General features: G+C 67.8%; 1 protein-coding gene across 3 annotated transcripts; it reads left to right on the top strand.

The window, feature by feature from the left end:
- Positions 1-1,377: 1,377 nt before the first annotated feature.
- Positions 1,378-22,619, top strand: JAG2 (jagged canonical Notch ligand 2). Of its 3 annotated transcripts, XM_037048247.1 has the most exons (26): positions 1,378-1,487; positions 1,689-2,033; positions 9,028-9,085; positions 10,022-10,273; positions 10,393-10,453; positions 13,281-13,411; positions 13,518-13,637; positions 13,822-13,935; positions 14,164-14,277; positions 14,418-14,531; positions 14,613-14,659; positions 14,784-14,954; positions 15,919-16,069; positions 16,150-16,302; positions 16,374-16,487; positions 16,708-16,821; positions 16,896-17,009; positions 17,156-17,272; positions 17,719-17,746; positions 17,828-17,913; positions 18,344-18,457; positions 18,546-18,661; positions 19,071-19,319; positions 19,793-19,924; positions 21,043-21,199; positions 21,283-22,619. In XM_037048247.1, exons 1-26 carry the CDS (start codon positions 1,422-1,424, stop codon positions 21,756-21,758), a joined length of 3,714 nt encoding a protein of 1,237 aa, XP_036904142.1. In that variant the 5' UTR covers positions 1,378-1,421; the 3' UTR covers positions 21,759-22,619. The 3 variants fall into 3 exon arrangements, with proteins under 3 accessions (XP_036904142.1, XP_036904150.1, XP_036904158.1); XM_037048255.1 differs by lacking the exon at positions 14,418-14,531; XM_037048263.1 differs by lacking the exon at positions 1,378-1,487 and having other exon boundaries at positions 1,739-1,828.
- The last annotated feature ends 413 nt before the right edge of the window (positions 22,620-23,032 follow it).

Raw genomic sequence — 23,032 nt, 5'->3', positions numbered from 1 at the left:
CCTTCTTCCCACCCCCAGGCCCTGAACCGATCTCCTTCAAAGCTTCCTTCCTCCAGGAAGCCTTCCATGCCCCTATTTGTGGGAGGGACTAGCTCCAGGCAGTGGCCTGCAACCCCAGCGGGGTTGCCAGCCGAAGGACTGGGACAGATTTGCCGGAGGGTCCAAGGGAGAGGACACCATCCAGTTATTGTGGGGGTGGGGCCAGAAGACCCCTGTAGAACATGTAGTCACTAACGGCTAAGGTCATCCCAGCCCTGGAAGGGGTCCTGCTTCGTGGAGGGTAGATGATGTTTGGAGACAAGGAGCTCATGATTGACTCCGTGGAAATGGGGCAGCAAAGTGGACCAGGGGTCTGGCGATAGGGACAGCAAGAGGAGACTCTTCGGGTGGATTTCGCCTTGTCCTTTTGGGCGTGCAGCGCTGTCCTTTACTGCCCTCGCCCAGACTGGACCCTGCCTGGCCTGGGCACTCCTCCAGAGTGTTCCGGCGACCCTGTGCCAGCGCGGAGCTGGACACAGCCTGCTCCTGGGAGCATTCATTGCTTGGCTGCCTGACCCACGAGCCATACATCGGGGAGGCCATACATACGCCGGCGGGGAGCAGCGCCCCCTGCGGCCAGCGTGAAGGAGATGGGAACCGCGCGGAGGGGACCCTCCCCCGGGAAGGAGGCGAGCAGTAGGTTGGGTCCGGCTTCGGTCCCAGGCCGCGCCTGTCCCGCGTGGGGGCCGAGCCCTGATTTGTGCTTGAGGCGGCAACTCTCCTCTGGGACTTCAAGGAGCACAGTGGCCGCGCACTGATGGGAGGGGACCACCCCCTGGCTCATGACACCCGGCAGCGGGGCTCGGGCAAGCCGAGACCGCTTTGAGGCACCGGTCCCTCCTCGCCGGGCTCGGCTGAAGCGTCACCGGAGCCCCACGGTCCCTGATTCCGGAGAAGCGCGCGAAGGGCCGGACGCTAGCTGGAGGCGCCCTCCGCCTTTAAAGCCCCGGCGCTCGGGCACCCTCCCCAGCCCCACCCCACGGCTTTTCCCCGCCCTCTCATGCATATGCAGGTACGCGGGTGACGAATGGGCGAGCGAGCTGTCAGTCTCGTCTCGAACTTGTTGGCTGCGGGCGCCGGGAGCGCGGGCGCTCAGAGCTGAGGCCGAGACCCGCCGCCGCTCGCCGCCGCCGCCGCCGGGAGGGAGCCAAGCCGGGTCGGAGCGCAGCCGCCTGCGAGCCCGAGCCCGCAGCTCCTGCGCGCTCGCCGCCGCCCAGACCCGCGCGGCGCCGCCTCGACCCCGCCCGCCGCCACCGCCGCTGCCGCTGCCGCTGCCGCTGCCTCTGCCGGCGCTCGGAGGGCGCTCGGGCGCAGGGAGGCCGGGCCCGGCCGGACGCGCAGGGGCGGCGGCGGTGGCGGCAGCGAGCGGGGTCGAGGCGGAGATGCGGGCGCGGGGCCGGGGGCGCCTTCCCCGGCCGCTGCTGCTGTTGCTGGCGCTCTGCGTGCAGGTGAGCGAAGGGGCGCGGACGGGGCGCACCGAGCTGTCCCTCGGGGCCGGGCGGCACCGCCTGTGAGCGCTGCGTTCGGAAACCCTCGGGGCCGCGCGCCAGGGCCGGGACTCAGCGGGGGCTGGCGGATGGGTGGGGGTGGGGCGCCCGCTCGCGACCCCGGCCCGCGCCTCCCTCGCGCGCTCTCTGCCTTATTTTTAGGCGGCGCGGCCCATGGGCTATTTCGAGCTGCGGCTGAGCGCGCTGCGGAACGCGAACGGGGAGCTGCTGAACGGCGCCTGCTGTGACGGCGACGGCCGGACGACGCGCGCGGGGGGCTGCGGCCACGACGAGTGCGACACGTACGTTCGCGTGTGCCTTAAGGAGTACCAGGCCAAGGTGACGCCCACGGGGCCCTGCAGCTACGGCCACGGTGCCACGCCCGTGCTGGGAGGCAACTCCTTCTACCTGCCGCCGGCGGGCGCCGCGGGGGACCGGGCGCGGGCCAGGGCTGGCGGCGACCAGGACCCGGGCCTCGTCGTCATCCCCTTCCAGTTCGCCTGGCCGGTACGTGCGCCTTTACTCTGGGCCCCAGCTCTCCCCTCCCTCCGCGTCCAGGCCCCCGCCCTGCCCGCGGACCCTCTGGCACCTGCGGCCCGGGCCCTGCGTGCAGAGCGCGCGCCCAGACGGGGCGGGCCCGGCAGGGGGCGCCGCACGGCGGGCAGACCCCAGGCGCGTGCTCCGTGGGGCTCCGTCCGCGCCCCGCCACGTGGGCGCGCGGGGGTCGCGGTGGGGGCGGTGGTGGCTGCGGCCCGCGTGCGCAGCGCCCCGCGGCGTGTGCCTGCGTCGCTGTGCGCGTGTCTGTCTGGGTGGGGAGGCCTTTCGAGGCGCCTTGGGCCCCTGCAGGCCGCAGAGGCATGTGCGCCGCGCGTGCTGGGGCTGGTATGGGGCAGGCCCCGGCGGAGCCGCCCTGGGCCGGCGGCCAGACTGCGCTCGCCCTGCTGTTTCCTGGATGCCCGCGAATGGGGTGCGGATGGGGGGCTGGGCTGGGGGCTGCACTGGGGAGGGCTTAATGCACGTATGTTGACTGCAGACCCCGGTGCTGATCCAGCCCCCGCACACACACACACACACCTCGCCCCCTACCTCCAGGAGGAAACAGGGGCCTTGGTGCCGGGACTTGGGGGTTGGGCAGTCAGTCAGCAGCCCTGGGCCTGGGGATGCTGGGAGGGATGTGGGCTGCCCCAGGCAATGGCCGGTGAGGGCTCGGGCAGGTGTGGGCAGGGGCTGTGTGAGGGAGCGCTGCTGGTCAGGTGCTGATGCGTCCTGTTTCTGAACCACCGCGTGGCCAGCTGGGGCGCTGGCCGCAGTCCTGGGACTGGGTGGGGCAGGAATGCAGAGGACCCTGTGAAGCGTCAGAACCGTTGTGTGCTGGATCTGGAGCAGCTAGCTGGGGGTGGGAGGGGGCGGCGGGGGCGGGGCGCGCAGAGGGCTGGTGAGTCGGGAGTCCCAGGCACAGGGTGCCAGGCTGTGATGGAGGGGCCCCACCTTCTGACCCAGGACGTCTGGGTGGAAGGAATGTGGCCACCTGATGCCCCTGAGGCTGGCTGGCCAGCGTTGGAGCAGCAGGACCTAGCCTGCGGGAGCCCTGCCCTGGCACTTCCCTCCACACCAACCCTCATCCTCACCCCTCCCTGACCGCCCAGTGGGGAAGGAGGCTCGCACGTCCCCCTGGCCGTGGCCTTGTGCCCTTTGAGCCAGGCTGGTTTCTGGGGTCTCCCTTGACCCCAGGGCCCTCGAGGGGAACATGTTTCTGAGTGGGAGGAGGCAGGGGCAGCCTGGGAGGCCCCGGGCAGTTCCGATGAGCCCGCCCCTCGCCCCCACAGCGGTGCGGCAGGCAGGTCTGAGCAGGGCCGAAGCCTGTCGTGTGTGCTTGGGCTCCCGCCAGGGCGGCTTCGAATCGCTACCTGAGGATGTGTTTTCTGCTCGAGTTGGCAGCCACAGTGTGGGGGCAGGGAGGCCTCAGAGGAATGTGTGGCGGGCCAGTGCGGGTCCCTCGTGGTTCTTGGGCCCCACTGGCCAGCCAGGTGTGGGACAGGGTGGGGTAGGCCCTCGCTTCCCTGGGTGCCCTGGGTTCTGGGCTGTGGGTCTCAGGCAGCTTCCCCTTCTTCCTGCTCGAAGCTCACTCCCTGTGATGCCCCAGGTAGGGACCGGGGCCGTGGGTCATGCATGCTTAGGGGCAGCGCCTTTCCCTCTCCGTGTGTCAGTGCGGCTGGGCTGCCAGGTGTGCAGCTTGCAGTGACGCCAGAGCCTTGGTGTTTCCGCGTGCTGCGGCCACTCTGGGGGCACGCTGCCTTGGCCTGCAGCAGGTCCCACTCTGCCTGCCAGGCTGGAGTCTATTTGGAACCCAGGGTGTCCACTGGGTCTCCTCTCTGACAGACAGCAGAGCCTGTGCCTGGGACCCCTGCAAGCTGTGGGTGTCTCGAGCTTCAGTGGTTGGTGGTGGGGGCTCCTGCTTGGGGCCAGCATGGACTGTGGGGCTCCCTGAACTGAGCAACGGCGGCGGCGGCGGCGGCGGAGGGCTTGGAGGGAGCTGGAGGTGAACATGGGCCTCCAGGAGGAGTCCAGGGAGCCAGCCCTCCTACCCCTAGGGCTGCAGAGGCAGCAGAACAGGAGCTAGTCTGGGCTCCTTGCCCTTCTAGCCCCTTGAGTGACCCTGGGCCCACAACCCTGGCCCTCCCACCCCTGCCTCTCCCAGAACCCTGACAAGGTGGGTGGGCCTGTGTCCAGGCTGACATCGGGCTCAGCCTCCCGGGAGGGCATGGTCTGGGCCTTGGGTGTAGGGGTGGAGGTGCCCTGGATGTGGGAGCTGCCTTGCTCGCCTGACCCTGCCCCACAGAGGCCCCCCAGCCTCTTCCCTGGCCTCCAGGGGTTCAGGGACACCCTTCGGCCCCAGAGCGGCCTCCAGCTGACTGAGTGAAGGTCACGTGCGTGGGAGAGTGCACGTGTGCTCTCTGGGCCTGGCAGGTGGCCAGGGGGTGCGAGAGGGGCCTGATGGGGGTGGGCTCCGAGGATCTGGGCAGTGGAGGGTCAGTGTGGCAGCTGGGGCTGCACCCAAGTGTGGGAATGGAGGGTGGGGGCCGGGGAGGTGCTGCAGGCTCTGCTTTTCTACCTGTGTGTGGGCGGCACGTGGTTGCTAGTGGCAAGAAGAACTGGAGTTGTGGGGACAACCAGGGTGGGCATGGACCCCCTCATGTGTCACAGGTGGGCTTGGGTTGACCCCCTTTCTGACAGCGCAGCCAGCCTGAGGCCACAGCAGCTCCTGGGGCTGCTTTCCCCCGGGGACTGGCGCCTGGCATGCATGTGACCCCCAGCCCTGCTCCCAGCCTGCTTGGCTCCCCCATGGCTGCCCAGCCCAAGGCCGAGGTCCCCAGGGGGCTGTGGTGTCTCAGGAGCGCGTGTGAACGGGGGTGGGGTTTGGGCCCCAAAGAGGGGGTTCTGGTGGGATGTGGGCACAGGGCTTGGCCCCTGCCTCTGGCCATCACAGTTCAGCACCAGCGAGAGCCCCCAGCCCTTGGAAGGAGCAGCCGAGTCCTGTGCCAGCCCCCAGTGTTGTCCCTGCTGGGGAGAGCGTCACCCTGCCTGTGTTCCTGCCCCACCCCAGGGGCTGGGGGAGCCCTGACTCCCTCCCACCTCACCCTTTCCTGGGGTCTAAGGGCATCCCCCCACTGGGCCCCCTGCTTCCTTCCTACACATTTCCCGCAGGGACCAGGGGTCCTGCTGGACAGGGCTCAGCAAAGGGGGGCCACTGGGGGAGCTCGGACGTGGGTGGGGCTATGTCCCTCGGCCTTGGGGGCTGGGCTGGGGGGCCAGGCTGCAGCTGACAAGAAAGAGGTCCCTGCAGTGTTTTAGGCAGGGGCTCCCGGAAGGGACTGTGGTCTCGGGGACTGTCAGGCTCCTTGGGGTCTGGATGGAGGCAGATCAGGCCACCAAGAGTGGGGAGACCAGCATCCCTAAACCCCAGGCCCGAGCCAGGTTCTCATCCCCGACTCTCAGAACCAGGTGATGAGGACCCTCAGCCTCTGACCCCAAGTGAGCTGGGGACCTGTCCTCGTCCCCAGGTGTGACTAGGATACAGCCCAATCTGGGCTTTGCCGCAGCCGACTCCCAAGATGCAGCTGATGAGGTGCTGGGAGCCCTCTTCACAGCAGGGACCCGAGGATGGGATGGGCGGGGCCTCCTTTGGCAAGGCCCTGGCCAGTCTGGTGTGGGGTGTGGATGTCTGGGTTCCTGAGTGGGGTGGGCCTGTGGCCCATGCCTCCTGCCATTGCCCAGGGGCCCAGGGCCTTGTGGGGAGGCAGCCCCTCCCCACTCCCTCTGGTGACAATGGCCACAGAGGCCTGGGCCTCTCCAAAGCTCGGGTTTCAGGAAATGTATCTGTGCTCAGAGCTCCTGGCACCACAGACACTGAGCTGCACTCCGTGGGGGGCCAGAGGGCTGATGCGCTCAGGTCTGCTCGGGGAGGAGGCCAGGCTGGAGGCTGAGCCCTGGGCAGTGGGCTTGGGGCTGTGCAGGGTCTTCCTGACATGGGGGGCCCTAGCCTGTGGGGTGTGGTACACGTGGTCCTTGGCCGTTCCTCTGTCTTTGGGCTGCTGCCTGGTCACCCCTGTCTTAGGGTCAGATGAAGGGTTTGGACCTGACCCTGGGGGGCAGGGTTCGGAGGAGGAGGGTCTGGTGGTTAGGTGGGGGAGGGGGCTCTGCCACGCAGCATGGGGTGGGTCAGGGCAGGCTTGCTCGCAGGATGTATTGTGGCCAGACCTTCAGGGACTGAGGTCAGCCGGCTGGTGGGCCTCCCAGGGACCAGGGTCCCTCTGCCTGCTCGGGAGAGAACCTGTCCCACCCCGGCCCTAGAACAGCAGGACCTCTTTGAGGCCCAGCCCAGACCCATCAGCCCTCCTGCCCTGCTGGGTTGTGGGGTTGGCAGCCGGGTCCACCTGCAGCCCCTGAGGCGGGGATGGCAGGCTGCCGTTGGCAGAGGGGAAACTGAGTCCTGGAGGCCAGCCGGGAGAAGCGGCGGTGGGGCCGCACTGAGGGAGGCTCAGGTTCGCTCTGGATGACTTCCTGCCTTACCGGTGTAGGGAACCCAGCTGGCGGGCGGTGGGGCCCTCGTGGGCGGGCGGGCGGGCACACATCCCTGCGGGAACAGGTAACCGGAGCCCGGGGCTCCGCCAAGGTGGCAGTAACCCTACCTGAGCGGGTGGCGTGGGGTTTCCTGGGAGCCAGAAGGAGCACCATGCTTGTCGGCGCCCAGGCACGGGGTGGGGGGGGGGCTACAGCCAGCAGCCCTGTGGGGTGGGCGGCCTGGGCTGTCCTGCCCCATTGGTGGGTGGGCCTGCGGTGGTGGTCACAGGCCCACCTGGGTCAGCTCGCTGCTCCCGCCTCTGCGTGCCCTCGCTGCCCACTCCACCCAGGGGCCGCAGACCTCACTCGGACCCCTGGTGGCCACTCAGTGTTGGGGCCACAGTCGGTTTTGTCGTTGCACCCTCAACAGTGTGACTGGTGCCCATTCCGGGTCCCGGCTGTCAGCCCTGAGCCCTGTAAAGCGGCCTCAGCCCCAGGGGGCCCCCTTCGAGCCCTGCCCTGACCCCTGTAGAACAACACTCTGCTCCCTGCCCCGGAGCTCTCTGGCTCTCTGCCCACCGGGGCCGCGGTGGTGGTTGCAGTGCAGAGCAGAGCCTGCTGCAGACTCCAGGTGGGAGTGAACGAGTGAGCGGGTGAGCCGGTGAAGGACAAAACAGCCGAGGCTGGGACAGAGCTGGGGCTCTGGGTGGCCAGGGGAAGGCTGGCCTGAGGGTGGCAGTCTGGGCCAAGGGAGGGTGCTGTGTGTGTGAAGTTTGGGGACAGGGTAGGCGTGCTGGGGCGGCTGTGAGGGGACAGCAGCTGCAGGAGCCCCAGGAGCAGCGTGTGGGGAGATGCGGACAGAGTCCAGGGGTCCATGGGGCTGCAGTGGATAATGGGTGAGGCCTGGTGGCTGGCAGTGACAGGTGGGGCAGATTCAGGAAGTGGGACTGAGGGCCTGGTGGCCACCCAGGGGTGGCAGGAGGGGTTCCAGATGGTAAAGGGTTGATCCCCACTTTCAGCCCACGCTCCTGGGTAAGTGCAGGCCCCCGGGTGGTGGCTGTGGGCGTGAGATTGTGGCCATCACCTGGGTGTCTCAGGCTCTGCTGGGCTTGGAGTGGGGGCGGAAGTGTGGACGAGAGGGGAGGCCATAGGAAAGCATCTTGTGGGAGGAGGGGAGGGTCCCCAAGGGCCAGGTGGGGGGGTGCCCAGAGGCAGTGGGTGTGGCCGGCTGTGGCAGGCAGCTCATGGGTGGTGAGTGGAGCCAGGTGGGGTGGGCACTCGGGTGTGCCCAGGGGGACTGGCGGGCTTGGGCCTGTGTGTCAGCAAGAGGCTGCCAGTGGGGAGTGGGAACAGCAGTCGGCAAGGGGGACTTGGCAGTGAAATGTGTGGTTCCCCAGCACAGCCAGGCTGTGGGGGTGGGAGATGAAGTCCCTGAGGACAAGCCGGAGTCCGGCCTTTGCACACAGGGTCCCCTGGGGCAGCCAGCAGTCCCAGAGGTGGCCCTGTCCTGGGGGCCCCAGCCTGGGTGGAGCCAGGCCCTGGCGGAGGGTGCTCAGCTCTGCTGTGTAGTAGACGGGGGAGCCACGGAGGGTCCTGGGCAGGGAGGCCAAGGCTCGCCGCTCCTGCGGGGCTTGTGCCTGCGAGCAACAGGACTGCGTTGGCTGAGGGTGCGAGCCCTGGGGTTTCTCAGTGCCGATACCCCAACACAGCCTGGGGTTCAGATGGTCCTGGGAGTGGGGGGGTGACCATGGCCGAGGCTGCACCAGGGGGCCCCTCGCTGCCCCTTTTCTTGGTCTCAGAGTGAGGTGGATCTGTGGGTCGTGTGCTGTTCCGGGTGCACCTGCTGAGTCCTGGAGGGGCAACACCAGAGCCAGGGCCTGTCGGGGGCCTTGTGGGCATGTTCTCCACCCTGCGATCTCTGCGTGCCTGGCAGGGGGCAGTTGGGGGCCACAGTGTCGTCCCTCTGGGGTGGGCTTGCTGCAGGGCCTCACGTTCCTCTTGAGCAAGGCTCCCAGTAGGCACCCTGTGGTCCCAGGCCGTGGGGACCCTACCTGTGGCTAGTGCAGCACACTGCCCCCGCCCACCGGCCACTCTGCCTGGGGCACTCAGCCTCCCCAGGTGTGGGCTGCTGGCTGTGGGAGCCAGGGGCTAAGCCCCCCTGAGCCTGGCTGACCAGGGGGGCAGCCTCCTTCCTGCCAGTGGGTGGTCTGGGGGTCTGCTGAGATGTGCCCAGAGGCTGTTCATCTGAGTGAGGGGTCATCTGAGTGAGGGGTCATCTGAGTGAGGGGTCATCTGAGTGAGGGGTGGGGGCATGGAGGCCACAGCGAGGACACTGGGAGGGAGCTTTCGGTGGGTGGGGAGCCCTGACAGACCGAAGGGCAGAGCTGCAGGGCTGGTCCCTGTTTGCACAGAGGTCCCTGACAGGCCCCTGTATCCACAGCGTTCCTTCACCCTCATCGTGGAGGCCTGGGACTGGGACAACCACACCAGCCCCGATGGTGAGTCCGCCCTGCCGGCCTGGGAGGGGCAGGCGGGCCGCTGCCAGTGGGCTCCCTTGGGGCCCCGGGAGATGCTCTCGGCCAGGCTCCTTCGGGACAGAGGCCCACACGCCAGGAAATCTTCTTCTCCCCAAGGGTCCTGTGCACATCATCCCTTCCCCCCAGCTGCCAGGAAGCCCTGCTGCACCAAGCTCTGCAGAGCCGAGTGTGCCCCGCCCCCACCAGGGGGCTTCCTGTGCGTCCCCCTGCGGGCGAGCTCTTCTTGGCCATGTTGGTGGCACAGGGAGTGGGTCACCCCTGGAGCCTCTCTCTGCCTGTCTGTCCTGGAACGCGGGGCATGGTGGCCCTCTCCAAGACTCACTTGTGGGCTGGCGGCCTGTGCTCGGGGCCTGCGGGCCCTGTGGGTGTGGGCAGAGAGGTTTGCCAGGGGCTGGAGGGAGGCACCCCACAGGCAGCGGCAGCTCCTGCCGAGGCCCTGAGGCCAGAGTGAGCCCCAGGTGTTTGGGGAGTAGCCAGGGTCTGCACTGCAGGGGGAAGTGACGGGGTTGGCCAGGCCAGGGTGGGCCCCCAGGAGGCTGTGCTGGGGGGGGTGGGGACGGGCCACTCGGGTCTGGAGTGGTTCTGGGAGGAGGGGCGGTGGGACAGGCAGTGGGAACCCACACAAGGACAGGCTCCAGGGGGCGCAGCGTCCCACCGGGAGAGGCCCGTGGAGACAGTGGAGGGAGCGTGGGGCGCGCGGGATTCCTTAGCCTCTGTTGTGGGAAATCTCGAAGCACAGGGCTGGTCTCCCGGGTCCCTGTGAGCCCCTGGGTGCCGGGTGGCTGGGATGGAGAGAAGGCCTCCGGGCCGGTCTGCAGTTGGGGTGAGGTGCAGGAGCCTGGTGGCCCCGGAGCATCCCTGCTCTGCTACTGGGGCTGACTCTGCCGCCTGCCCCAGAGGCGCTGCTGATTGAGCGGGTGTCCCACACGGGCATGGTCAACCCCGAGGACCGCTGGAAGAGCCTGCACTTCAGCGGCCACGTGGCCCACCTGGAGCTGCAGATCCGCGTGCGCTGCGCCGAGAACTACTACAGCCCCACCTGCAACAAGTTCTGCCGGCCCCGCGATGACTACTTTGGCCACCACACCTGTGACCAGTACGGCAACAAGGCCTGCATGGATGGCTGGATGGGCAAGGAGTGCCAGGAAGGTGCGGCCAGGTGGCGGGGCAGGCGGGCCTGGGGGGCGCCCCACAGAGGGCGGGCCGGTGGGCCGAGGGTGGCCACGTTGCCACCACCGCAGCAGGCTCTCCACCCCCTTCTATTGCAGCCGTGTGCAAACCAGGCTGCAACCTGCTTCACGGGGGCTGTGCCGTGCCCGGGGAGTGCAGGTGAGTGCCACCCGCCCCTGCCCTCTCCTCCCGATGTTGAGACAGCTGCTCACACACACATTCACATGCATGCACACACACTGCACAGGGGGGGCCTGCTGTGGGAGGGGTGCTGTGTGGGGCCTCCGGGAGGGTGGCTGGGACAGTCACTTCCAAGGGGCGCAGGCCTGGGGACCAAGTGCCCACTCGGCAGGGGCGTATCTGCAGCACAAGGACACAGGAGCAGCGGGGCTCACACTCCCGGATCCTGGGGAGAGGCTGGCAGGTGTGGGGCAGGACCCTGCAGGGAAGAGGAGCCCTGGGGGTTTGGAGCTGGGCAAGAAGGAGGAAGGACGGACCAGGGTAGCTGCTATGGGGCGAGCTGGTGGGAAGACTGCTGCAGGGGTGATGGTGGAGGGGGGAGACCAGGAGGCGGAGAGATGGGCGAGTCCTTCAGACATCCTGGAGAGGATTTGACATGGGGTGAGAGGAGTGGGGGGTCAAGAGGGTCCCAAGCCTTCCGGCCTCTGTGCTGAGCTGACCATAAAGCTGTCGTGAGTGAGGGGAGGGTTGGGCAGGGGCGGTGTCTGCCTTGCCCCAGGCGGGGTCTTCTAGGCAGAGGGGTTTATGGGGATGGTCCTGGCCCAAGGGACCAGGGGCATCTGGGGTATGCAGACGGTGTTTGAAGCCCTGGGCTGGGAGCAGATGGAGAGAGGAGGCTGGAAGGGTCTGGGCCTCCTGCTGGTGAAGGTGTATGACTGGGAGGAGCCCGCAGGGCCCCTGGGAGTGCTGGCAGCAAGGTGCAGACAGTGGGCGCTCAGGTGCTGAGGATGGCTGGGGCCCAGGTGGACGCTCTCTGCCCAGGGCCTCCCTGGGGGTTGGGTTTCCTTTTTCAGATGAGGATACTGAGCACAGAGATGTTAGGTGACCTTCTCAGGGTCACACAGAAATGAGTATGGACAGGAAGGCAAGGTGTCGGGGACAGGAAGGCAGGGGTGGTGACCCTGCTGCTTGTCCTGTGGTAGCTTTGGCCCCAGGGAAGGTCAGGGGGCTGGGACTTCACTCACCCAGCCCCTCACACTGCTGGGTTTCAGGCCTGCCCAGGTGGCCGCAGGTCGGAGCACAGCAGGAGGGCCACTGGTGGGGGTTCAGCCCAGGGCAGGTCTGAACTCTGGGTGGGAGAGGTGGTGTGAGGCTGGCTGGCTGGCTGTCCAGGGAGGGGCCTGCCCACTGACTTGGGGGGTGGGTGTGAGCCCGGGGAGCGAGCCCAGTGGGGCTGGGTCTCAGCCATGCACACCCTGCCTCACCCTGGTGGCCACAGTGCTGTGGCCCCGGGGGTCTGACCAGTGACGGAGGGAGGCTAAGGTAGGAGGGAAGCTGGTCTCGGTCCCACCCTCCCCCTGCTGGCCAGGGCTGAGCAGGAAGCCGAGGGGCGGGACTCCTGAGATGGAGGCCCTTGGGCCGTGTATGGGGGAGTAGGTGAGCCCCCATCCGCCCTCTCCCGCCCTGTGGGGGAGGCCCAGCTGCTGTGGTGGCTCAGGACTCGGGTTTCAGGGCAGGACACCCCCACCGGATGCTGCTGCGGAGATGGCCCTGCCTTCCTGCCGCCTCCTCCCTGGCTCCTGGAGCCCTGGGCCAGGGAGGCGGGGTCTGCCCCACCCAGGCCCAACAGCACACCCCTGGGACCCAAGCTGGGGACCCAAGCCCCTCACAGCCCCGCCCAAGCCTGGTCTCCCATGTCACCTGGAGGGGTCTGGTCAGGGTGTGCGGCCTGCATGCCCATGGGGCCCTTGGTGCACGGAATCTGCCTGGCAGAGCCCCTTCTCCCCACCCTCGGCTTCCCGGTCCTGTGCCCACTGAACGGGCAGGCCGCTGGCCCCTCCGGCAGCCATGGGGCTCGGGGGCAGCCCAGGAAGGGCCGTGGCTCCTTCCTTGTACAAAAATAAATTCACGTGGTGGTGCCGGCATGAAAGAGACGCAGCCTGGACATCCCGCCCTTCCCCCAGGATCTTGCAGTTCTCTGAAGGGGCCCCTGGGGTCCTGGTCAGGGCCTGGCAGCCCTGGGGTCCCTGCTGCAGGAGTGTGGGGCCTTCCCCTGACAGCGGGGTCCCCAGTCTGGCTAAGCTCTGGGCTCTTGGAGGGGCAGCTACGTCCTGGATGGGGCTGCACAGGTGGCCTCTTCTGTGCTGGCCGCCTGCCCTCCTCCTGCAAGACTTCCTGGAGGGGATGCTGGCCCACAGCATGGGCGGGGCCAGGCCTCAGGGTCATGGCCTCTTTGCCAGGGAGCAGGTGGCTCTTCCCAGGTCTGGCAGGGCCGTCCTGGTGCGGACTTGGGCCTTGGGTCCCCACCAATGAAATGGACCCTTGGTGGGGCTTTTTTGGCAGAGAGTTGTTATTGCCCTTGAGTTTCAGGTGAGGTAGCAAGCTGGGCCCAAGGTCACAGAGCTGGGGCCAGGCCAGGAGGCCCTCCTGATGTCCCACTGGCCTGCTGGGACCTGGTGCCGCAGGGCCCTGGCAGCCACTGGCGCGCCTAAGCCAGGGCTCTGTGTCCCAGGGTCCCGGCAGGGCTTCCCTTCCCCAGCGCCTGCTCTCGGGGCCCCACTCAGGGGCAAGTCCCAAAATAGCTCTGGGAGGAGTGACTGGACAGCTGCGGCCACTGTCCTGGGCCAGTGGCTGTATGTGTCTGCAGTGGCAGGGGTGGCTGGCCACTGTGACCCCCGCCTGGCCCTGGGCTTGCTCTGGTTCAAAGGCCAGGGGTGCCAGCCTGGGGGTGGCCTGCATGACCACCCGCGTCCACAGGGCGCACCCTAACCCACCAGTCCCACGCCCCTCGGCCGCCTGCCCGCAGGTGCAGCTACGGCTGGCAGGGCCGGTTCTGCGACGAGTGCGTCCCGTACCCCGGCTGCGTGCACGGCAGCTGCGTGGAGCCCTGGCAGTGCACCTGTGAGACCAACTGGGGCGGCCTGCTCTGCGACAAAGGTAGCGGGTGGCGGGCGGCCCGGCCCGCAGCTCGGCCACCATGGAGTGGGCAGGGCGTGAGGGACAGGCCCGGCCCTGAGTGCCTTGTCCCTGCCCCTGCCCCCAGACCTGAACTACTGTGGCAGCCACCACCCCTGCACCAATGGGGGCACCTGTACCAACGCCGAGCCCAACCAGTACCACTGTGTCTGCCCCGTTGGCTACTCGGGCAAGAACTGTGAGCGGGGTAGGTCCGTGGCCTCGGCCCGGCAGTGGGCTGCTTCTCAGGGGCCTGGCTGGGCCCCGTCCCTCCGGCTCCTTTGTGTCCTGGACACTCCCTTACCCCCACCGTGGGGGCTCAGGGGCACACACTGGGAAGGTGGGGGGCCTGAGCCAAAACCCCACCCAGCGCTGTCTCTGGTTCCGTGCAGCCGAGCACGCCTGCTTCTCCAATCCCTGTGCCAATGGTGGCTCCTGCCACGAGGTGCCCTCTGGCTTCGAGTGCCACTGCCCGTCGGGCTGGAGCGGGCCCACCTGCGCCCTGGGTGAGTGTCACTGAGCACGGCGAGGAGCTCTAGCTGGGCACCTGAGGGGTCCTGAGGGCGGGGTGGGGCGGCAGCTCTCAAGTCTGTGCATGTGTCTGTGGGCTTGGTGGCCCCGGGGAGGAGTGACTGGGAGACCCTGGCATGTGGCTGGCCTTCCACATGGAGACCCGTGGCCTGTGAGCCCTCCTCCCAGCCCCACTCACACACCATACACCCCATCCTCCTCAGATGTGGACGAGTGCGCCTCCAACCCGTGTGCGGCGGGCGGCACCTGTGTGGACCGTGTTGATGGCTTCGAGTGCATCTGTCCGGAGCAATGGGTGGGGGCCACCTGCCTTCTGGGTAAGGGCTGGGGGCCTCGTGGGAGCATGCACTGTGGGCTCTGCATCCAGCGGCTGCTGCAGGGGCTGCGGGGGCTGCGGGCGCCAGGCACAGGGTCACGTGGGGCCGGGCCCCACGGCGCCCTCTTGTCTCCTCCACAGACGCCAATGAGTGTGAAGGGAAGCCGTGCCTTAATGCTTTCTCTTGCAAAAACCTGATTGGTGGCTATTACTGTGATTGCCTCCCGGGCTGGAAGGGCCTCAACTGCCACATCAGTCAGTACGGGTGGCAGGCCGCAGGCGGGTGGGCTGGGGCGGCGCCAGGACCCTGCCTCTGACCCCACCCTCTGTCCGCAGAAGACCACGACTGTCACGGGCAGTGCCAGCATGGGGGCACCTGCAAGGTGAGCTGCAGGAGGCGCCCCGCCCTGCACACACGGGGAGGGCGTGGGGCTGCAGGGGCTTGCCAGGCTGCCGCAGGCTGCTCACCCAGCCCCGCCTGTCCGTCTGTCCTTCCACCTGCCTCAGGACCTGGTGAACGGCTACCAGTGCACGTGCCCCAGGGGCTTTGGCGGGCGGCACTGCGAGCTGCAGCTGGACGAGTGCGCCAGCAGCCCCTGCCACAGTGGCGTCTGCGAGGACCTGGTGGGCGGCTTCCGCTGCCACTGCCCCCAGGGCTTCGCTGGGCCACTCTGTGAGGTGAGTTGGCTGACCCTGCAGTGTCCTGGACTGTGATGCAGCCCCTAAAGCCCAGGTGCCTAGCTGCACAGAGTGTAAAGGGAGGGTCAGGGGTCCCTGCTGATGTTCTGGCCTGTGTGGCTCAGTGGGTGGGCATTGTCCTGCAAACTGAGGGGTCACGAGTTCAATTCCCAGTCAGGACACATGCCTGGGTTGCAGGCCTGGTCCCCGATTGATGTATCTCTCTCACATGGATGTTTCTCTCCCTCTCTTTGTCCTTCCCTTCCCCTCTCTCTAAGAATGAATAAATAAAAGTCTTTTTGAAAAAAGGGGGGTCCCTGCTTGTCATGCCAAGCCCGGTAGTAGCCCTGTGTGACCCTGCCCTGGGACTGGAGGGCCAGTGGCTTGTTGGCCTGAGCTGTGGGCAGCCTGAGAGGGGGGCCCCAGGGTGTGGTGAGGGCACCTGCCAGAGTGAGGGCTGGGCGTGGGTCCAGCACAGGAGTGGGTGGTGCTGTCCAGGCAGGTGGCCGGTCCCACTGCCCTCTGAGCAGCCCTGACCTCCCCAGGGGAGAGTAGGGAGCTGCCGGGGCCCGCAGGACAGGGCTGCTGGCTGCAGGCTTCCTGGGGCGCGTGGCCAGGGTCCTGCCTGCACCCGGGGGCCTGGTGGTGCGGTGTCTGGGGAGGACCTGCAGGCCGGGCTCAGGGCAGCGGTGTCAGTGGGAAGTGGGTCAGGGGCTGGCCTTCCTGCCAACAGCAGGGGTGACAGCCGGATGCCGCCTGGCGGGCGGAGGAAGCTAGCCATGGTGGACTGAGCAGCCCTGAGGCCCGCAGGTGTTTCCGTCCAGCTGAGTGGCCTGGATAGTCCCCGGGGACGTCTTTCAGGCCCTGGCTATGGAGGCCTGGTGTTTGGGGCCCCTCGAGTAGACAGGACGCCCGGCCAGTCTGCCAGGAGCGGCTGGGTCCTCACAATACCCCCGCCCCGCAGGTGGACACCGACCTCTGTGAGCCGAGCCCCTGCTGGAATGGCGCCCGCTGCTACAACCTGGAGGGTGACTACTACTGCGCCTGCCCCGAGAACGTGGGCGGCAAGAACTGCTCTGTGCCCAAGGACCCTTGCCCCGGAGGGGCCTGCAGAGGTGGAGGCGGGGCCTGCGGAGGTGGGGGCGGGGCCTGCAGAAAAGGGGCTCGCTGGGCTGATCCCTCCCCTCTGCCACAGTGATTGACGGCTGCGAGTTGGAGGCTGGACCCCGGGTGGCTGGCGAGGTGGTCTCTGGTGTGTGTGGCTCCCACGGACACTGCGTCAGCCTGCCTGGCGGCAACTTCTCCTGCGTCTGTGACAGCGGCTTCACGGGCACCTACTGCCATGAGAGTGAGTGGCCGTGGACCATGGGCCGGGTGGGGGCAGCTGCCCGGGACCTTGCTCACGCCAGCCTCCTGCAGACATTGACGACTGCCGAGACCAGCCGTGCCACAATGGGGGCACGTGCATCGACGAGGTGGACGCCTTCCGCTGCTTCTGCCCCAGCGGCTGGGAGGGAGAGCTCTGTGACACCAGTGAGTGGCCCGCCAGGCTCCCCGCCCTGGCCGCGGCCTCTGGGTGCCAGGCACCCGCACACTGTGCCGGGCTCGCCCAGTACCTCTGGCCTGGCCCCGGCTCTGCCACCGGCGCCCTTCCCCGCCCCTCTGTCTCTCTGGGCCAGCTCCAGCACCTCCGCCCCCGAGAAGCCCTCCCTGAGTGCCGGTGGCCCCGGCTGACCGGCGCCCTCGCCCCCAGATCCCAACGACTGCCTTCCCGATCCCTGCCACAGCCGAGGCCGCTGCTATGACCTGGTCAATGACTTCTACTGTGCGTGTGAGGACGGCTGGAAGGGCAAGACCTGCCACTCGCGTGAGTGCCCAGCCGCCCTGCCCCTCGGCCCTGCCCTGGCACTGGGGCCACCCCTGAGCAGCCTGTGCCCGCAGGTGAGTTCCAGTGTGACGCGTACACCTGCAGCAACGGTGGCACCTGCTACGACATTGGGGACACCTTCCGCTGCGCCTGCCCCCCCGGCTGGAAGGGCAGCACCTGCAACACGGGTGAGGAGGCCCTGGGGCCTTCGGAGCTTGGGCGTGTCCACTCCTGGTCTGGTGCGCCGCCCCTGGCTGGGCCGGGGTGTGGCGGGGACACCCGTCTGTCCAGCGCTGGACAGACAGGCTCCCTTCCTCCTCTGTGCCCCTCACAGCCAAGAACAACAGCTGCCTACCCAATCCCTGCATGAACGGGGGCACCTGTGTGGGCAGCGGAGACTCCTTCTCCTGCATCTGCCGAGAGGGCTGGGAGGGCCGGACCTGCACGCACAGTGAGCACGAGGCGGGGGCAGCGGAGGGAGGGATGGGGCAGGATGCTGTGGGCTGGGGGCTCCCCAGGCCTGCCCTTCTTGACCCTGCCTGTGGGTGTGTCCATCCCACCTGTCCACCGAAGCAGTTACACTCCAAGACCTGCTGTGCTGCCCTTGCCCCCACCCCCCAGCCCTGTAGCCCATCCCTCGCTGCACATCCCAGGCCTCATCCACCTCCTGCCGACCGCTCACCCTGCGGCCAGATCTCACAGCCCCCGCCATCCGCCTCCAGGACTCTGCCTTCCGTGACTGCCCAGGGCCACCTCCTCTTCCCCACCCTGCCCCTCCCCCCAGCCTCCCAGTGTGGCCACGTGGGTGGCATGTCCGGGGCACCCACACCGGGCACATGGCAAGGTGGGCTGGGTGTCAGGCTGTGCTGACCGGCCCCTCCCCTTTCTCTGATGCAGATACCGACGACTGCAACCCTCTGCCTTGGTGAGTGGCAGCTGGGGGGCTGGCCACCCTGGGAGCTCATCCTGCCCCGGGGGACCCCTGACACATGTCCTTTCTCCACAGCTACAATGGCGGTGCCTGCATCGATGGTGTCAACTGGTTCCGCTGCGAGTGTGCGCCCGGCTTCGCGGGTCCCGACTGCCGCATCAGTGAGGCACTTGGGGTGGCTGGGTGGGTGGGACTGTGGGGCCCGGCCCAGGGAGCTCCTCCCAGCCCAGGCCTGGGGTCATGGCTACGAGTCCAGTGTGGACACAGCCGCCCAGGCTTTGCTCCCCGCCCGGTTTCCCCACTTGTCCGTGCCCGGCCAGCAGCACCACTCTGCTTGCCCCACCCTGGCATCTGAGGCTGCCCGGTCAGAGAACAGACCACAGTGGAGTGAGGGGCTGGTGCCCACAGAGCCGCAGGCCCATGGCAGTGCCAGGCCTGGCTCAGAGGCTCCACGGGGCAAACGGAGACCCCTGCTCACCTGGGATATCCCCCCTGACCCGCATGGGGCTCTCCTGCTGCTCTGGGCTGCTGCCCAGGCCCTGTGTGGGGGCGTGGCCCCTGCTGCTCGCTGAGCCAGCCCCATCCCCGCAGACATCGACGAGTGCCAGTCCTCCCCCTGCACGTACGGGGCCACCTGTGTGGACGAGATCAATGGCTATCGCTGCAGCTGCCCGCCCGGCCGGGCTGGCCCACGCTGCCAGGAGGGTAGGTGGGGCCTGTGGCAGGCATCGGCAGGGCCAGACTTGGCCTCCAGGGCGCAGTGCCATGCCCGACCCCTCTGCTGTCCCCACAGTGGTTGTGTTCGGGAGACCCTGCTGGTCGAGGGGTGTGCCCTTCCCACACGGGAGCTCCTGGGTGGAGGACTGTAACAGCTGCCGCTGCCTGGATGGCCACCGGGACTGCAGCAAGGTGCCTGGGGCCCCTGCCCTGCCTGGGTCTGACGTCCTGGTGCCCCTGGCCCACAGGAGCCCCGTCTTTTGTCCATGACTCTGGCACCCACCTTGTAAGAACCCGGAGCTGCCGCCGGGGTCAAGGGGTGGGAGGAGCCAAGTCCACTCACCTCTGCTGGCCACCCAGGAAGGAAGGCCCCCTGGCATGACCAGGTCCCATCCTTGTGCAGTTGAGGAAACTGAGGCTTCCCCCCGCGCAGGTTCCAGAAGCTCGAGGCCTGTGTGCTGTCTGCCCCCTGCCTCCCATTGTCCCTCCTCCACTGGAAGCCCTTTCTGGTACAGCCTAGGAGCCTGAGTGATGGGGTCATGTGGTCCTGGGACTTGCTGACCCCAACTCTCTCTGCCTCCCCACATGCGTGCCCGGCCAGGTGTGGTGCGGGCAGAAGCCTTGCCTGCTGGTCAGTCGGCCAGACGCCCTGAGTGCGCAGTGCCCCCCGGGGCAGCAGTGCAGGGAGAAGGCCCCGGGGCAGTGCCTGCAGCCCCCCTGTGCGGCCTGGGGGGAGTGCGGCCCCGAGGAGCCTCTGCTGCCCCGCACGCCCTGCCTGCCCGGCTCCAGCCACCTGGACGACAACTGCGCGCGCCTCACGCTGCGCTTCAACCGCGACCAGGTGCCCCAGGTGAGCTATCTGGGAGTCCCCAGTGCCCCGGGTGCTCCCAGCCTCTCCTGATGGCCACCTGGACATCAGGGACTGCTTCCAGCCGCCCTCTACTCGGGCTGTGGCCCCACCCCTGTGCCATTGGAAGGGCCAAGGTTGGTTCTGTGGCTGCTCAGGGAGCCTGGCCCTGTGGGGTCAGATGAATGGGAGCCCCATGTGGCCTGTGGGGGGGGGGCAGGCCCGGCCAGGGTGCCTGTTGGTTCATTCTCCCAGGGGCCTGACTGACGGTGGCCGTGGGCCATCAGGCCTGAGACACCCGGCACCCCGGGGCAGGCGGGGGAGGGGCTCGGTGTGTGAGGCCCCATCTCCTGGGGCCTGCCTGTGCTGCTGCTGCTTCTGCTGCAGGTGGTGGTGGCCCCCCTGCATCCCCGCTCCGTGTCCCCAGGCAGACTGGGGGGTGTGGGCCTGCTCACGCGCTGCCCACCTCTGCCCAGGGCACCACCGTGGGCGCCATCTGCTCAGGGATTCGTGCCCTGCCAGCCACGAGGGCAGTGGCCCGGGACCGCCTGCTGGTGCTGCTTTGTGACCGGCCGTCCTTGGAGGCCAGCGCTGTGGAGGTGGCCATGGTGAGTGCTGGGGGCAGGGTGGCCACCCCCTTGGGGTCCTGCTCTGAATGTGCTCTTGGGAGGTGCTGGGAGCACAGGGCCTAGGCCAGGTCTGTCCCCAGGTGCTTGAGGAGACAGGGACGCAGGCCTGGGAGTCGGCCCACCACGCCCGCGTGGGATGGGGTGGGTGCTAGGTGCCCTCTCCCAGGGCTGGTGGAGCCCGGCCGGCCCACCTGCCTAGGATGGGAGGAAGGGCAGTGGAGCCAAGACCAGGACTCAACAAGACAGTGCGCGTCAGCCAGGCTGGAGGTCGGGCCAGCACTGGGCCAGCAGCTGGGGTGAGGCAGGGGTCAGAGGGGCCAGGGGTGGGGTGTGTGTGTGGGTCCAAGAGCACAGGAGGGGCTGGGGAGTGGCCTGGGGCCCAGGGAGGTGGAAATTCGCCACAGTGGAGTCAGCTTCTCAGGGGCCACGGACCAGAGTGTGGCTGGGGGGGTCCCTGTCTTGCCTGCTGAAATGAAGGCTCTGGCTCAGGTGGGCAGAGGCCCAGGGATGTGGAGGGCCTGCCGGATCAGGAGTCCAGCCAGCATGCCAGGCAGGTGCTGGCTAGGGGCGGGCACAGACTGGGCCTGGACTGAGACTGCTCCCGTTCTCTGGTCTGGTGTCCCCGGACCGCTGGGAGGCCCTGGGGCCGCAGCAGGTGGGGTACAAAGGCTGCCCCCAGAGGGAAAGGAGCACGGCCTGGGGGGTGAGGAGGCCCTGGGAACATGGCCTGAGGGTGGGGGTCGTGGGGTCAGGGGTCATTTTCTGGGACCTCGACTGAGGCCGAAGCGTGGGTGGTGGCAGGGGTGACAGAGGCCAGGGGGGCTGCTCAGCCGGGCGGGGCTGGTGGGGTTGTGGGCCATGAAGCACTGTCCATGGCCTCATTGGTGGCAGTGGCCCCCTGCTCTGCCCAGGGGCCCACATCCCTTGTCCAGTGCAGCCCTGCTCAGGGGCTGCAGCAGCCTGGGTCTGTCCCTGCAGCTAGGCAGGAGGCCCAGCACTGTCTCTGTCCTGGCCCTGCAGAGGGGAGGGGGTGCAGGCTCCGCAGGGGGTGGGTGGGTGGGCGGGCGGGCGGCCCTCAGTGCCACCCTCTGCCACAGTCCTTCAGTCCAGCCTGGGACCTGCCGGACAGCGGCCTGATTCAGAACGCAGCTCATGCCATTGTGGCGGCCATCACACAGCGGGGGAACAGCTCACTCCTGCTGGCCGTCACCGAGGTCAAGGTGGAGACGGTCATCGTGGGCAGCTCCTCCGCAGGTGAGTGGGGTGGGTGGGCAGGTGGCCGGGGGCGCCAAGCTGGGGCCAAGCCACACCTGGGCTGGACACCCTGCCGCCCGCAGGCGCGCTGGTGCCTGTGCTCTGCAGCGTGTTCAGTGTGCTGTGCGTGGTCTGCGTGGTCGTCTGCGTGTGGTGGACCCGAAAGCGGAGGAAAGAGCGGGAGAGGAGCCGGCTGCCTCGGGAGGAGAGCGCCAACAACCAGTGGGCCCCACTCAACCCCATCCGCAACCCCATTGAGCGGCCGGGCGGCCACAAGGACGTGCTGTACCAGTGCAAGAACTTCACACCGCCACCACGGCGGGCGGGCGAGGCACTGCCGGGACCCGCGGGCCACGGGGGCAGCGGGGAGGACGAGGAGGACGAGGAGCCCAGCCGCAGTGAGGAGGACTCCCTGGAGGTGGGGAAGTTCCTCCCGCACAGACTCACCAAAGAGCCCAGGTGCTCACCAGGGAGGCCAGCCCGCTGGGCCTCGGGCCCCAAAGTGGACAACCGCGCAGTGAGGAGCGTCAATGAGGCCCCCCGCGCTGACCAGGACTAGGGCCGTGCCGCCATCTGGGCCAGCGTCCGGGACCCCTTGCTGGGCGCCGTGCCACCGCTGACAATGGGAGGCTGAGGCTGTGTGCATAGTTTCTTTATTTTGTGTAGAAAAACCAAAAACCAAAAACGAATGTTTATTTTCTACGTTTCTTTAACCTTGTGTAAATTATTTGATAATTGTCAGGTGGAAGGCAAGGGCGTATCCTCGGGCAGTCGCTATTTTTGTATCGTTTCCGTGCGTGGCACCTGCCGCGTGGCGGGAGAGGTGTTGCTGTGTTCTCACGAAACTGCCTGAGCCCAGAGGTGCCCTGTTTACAGAATCTTCCCTTTATTCCTCACTTGGGGTTCTCAGTGGCTCCAGGCCAAAGAGCTGGTGGGACCCGTGGCCCACGGTGTAGATGGGACCTGTGGCTGACAGTGTGGCCCGTGGCTGTTGATGGGACCACCTGAGGCTGTTGTGGGACCACCCGTGGCTGACAGTGTAGCCCGTGGCTGCCGGTGGCACCTGTGGTGGCCGGCGGGGCCTGCGGTGGTTGGAGGGGCCCGAGGCCGTGGGCAGCCCCTCCCGTCCGCCGGCCTCACCTGCTGCTGCAGGGAACGCGCTCCCAACGTCCGTCAGCTGTGCTTCTGAAGTGCCCTTCCTGACTGCTCTGCTCCCGGGGACGGTGGCAGCACCGAAGCTCGTGACAAGTGCCTTCACACAGACTCTCCCTCGCACCTGACAACATTCGCTGTGGGCACAGGCCACTGCCCACCTGCTGGCCCCGGCCCGCCTCGTGAAAGTGCATTTTTGTACATATGTACATACCAAGGGAATCACTCTGTACATTTGACCTAATGACTTAAACGTTTTGGCCCCTTGTCCTCTGGGTGCTGCTCCTTTGTTTTCTGCGTCGGGGCAGCAGGGTCTCCCTGTGGAGAGCCTGGCGTGGCTGCAGGCTGGGCCCGCTGGCGGCCGGGGTGGCTGCGACCTGAGGGAGGGGCCTCCTGCCCCCAGGGCCCCCCAGGCAGCGGGGCCTCCAGCGGGCCCAGTCCCACACTCGGACCTGGGCGTCTTGGCAGCCTTCCTGGGGACGGGCAGGGAGGTTCTTGCATCAATACCCTACTAACCACAGCGAGAAAAACTCTGCAAAGTGGTTTCAGGTCGACCCGGCCCGGACTGCTCACGGGGCCACAGTGCCATGGTCAGTTTCAGGCCCAGGCAGGAGTGGGAGACAACCAGGTGGCGCCTTCCCTCCCTAAGAAGCAGCCGGGACAGGTCCTCGTTGAGGGTTG

The sequence above is a fragment of the Sturnira hondurensis genome, unplaced genomic scaffold, assembly GCF_014824575.4.
Source record: "Sturnira hondurensis isolate 20B ecotype Veracruz unplaced genomic scaffold, ASM1482457v3 Scaffold0000780, whole genome shotgun sequence".
Lineage (NCBI taxonomy): Eukaryota > Metazoa > Chordata > Mammalia > Chiroptera > Phyllostomidae > Sturnira > Sturnira hondurensis.
The sequence above is the reverse complement of the archived record's forward strand: the minus strand, read 5'-3'. Positions and strand labels throughout refer to the sequence as shown.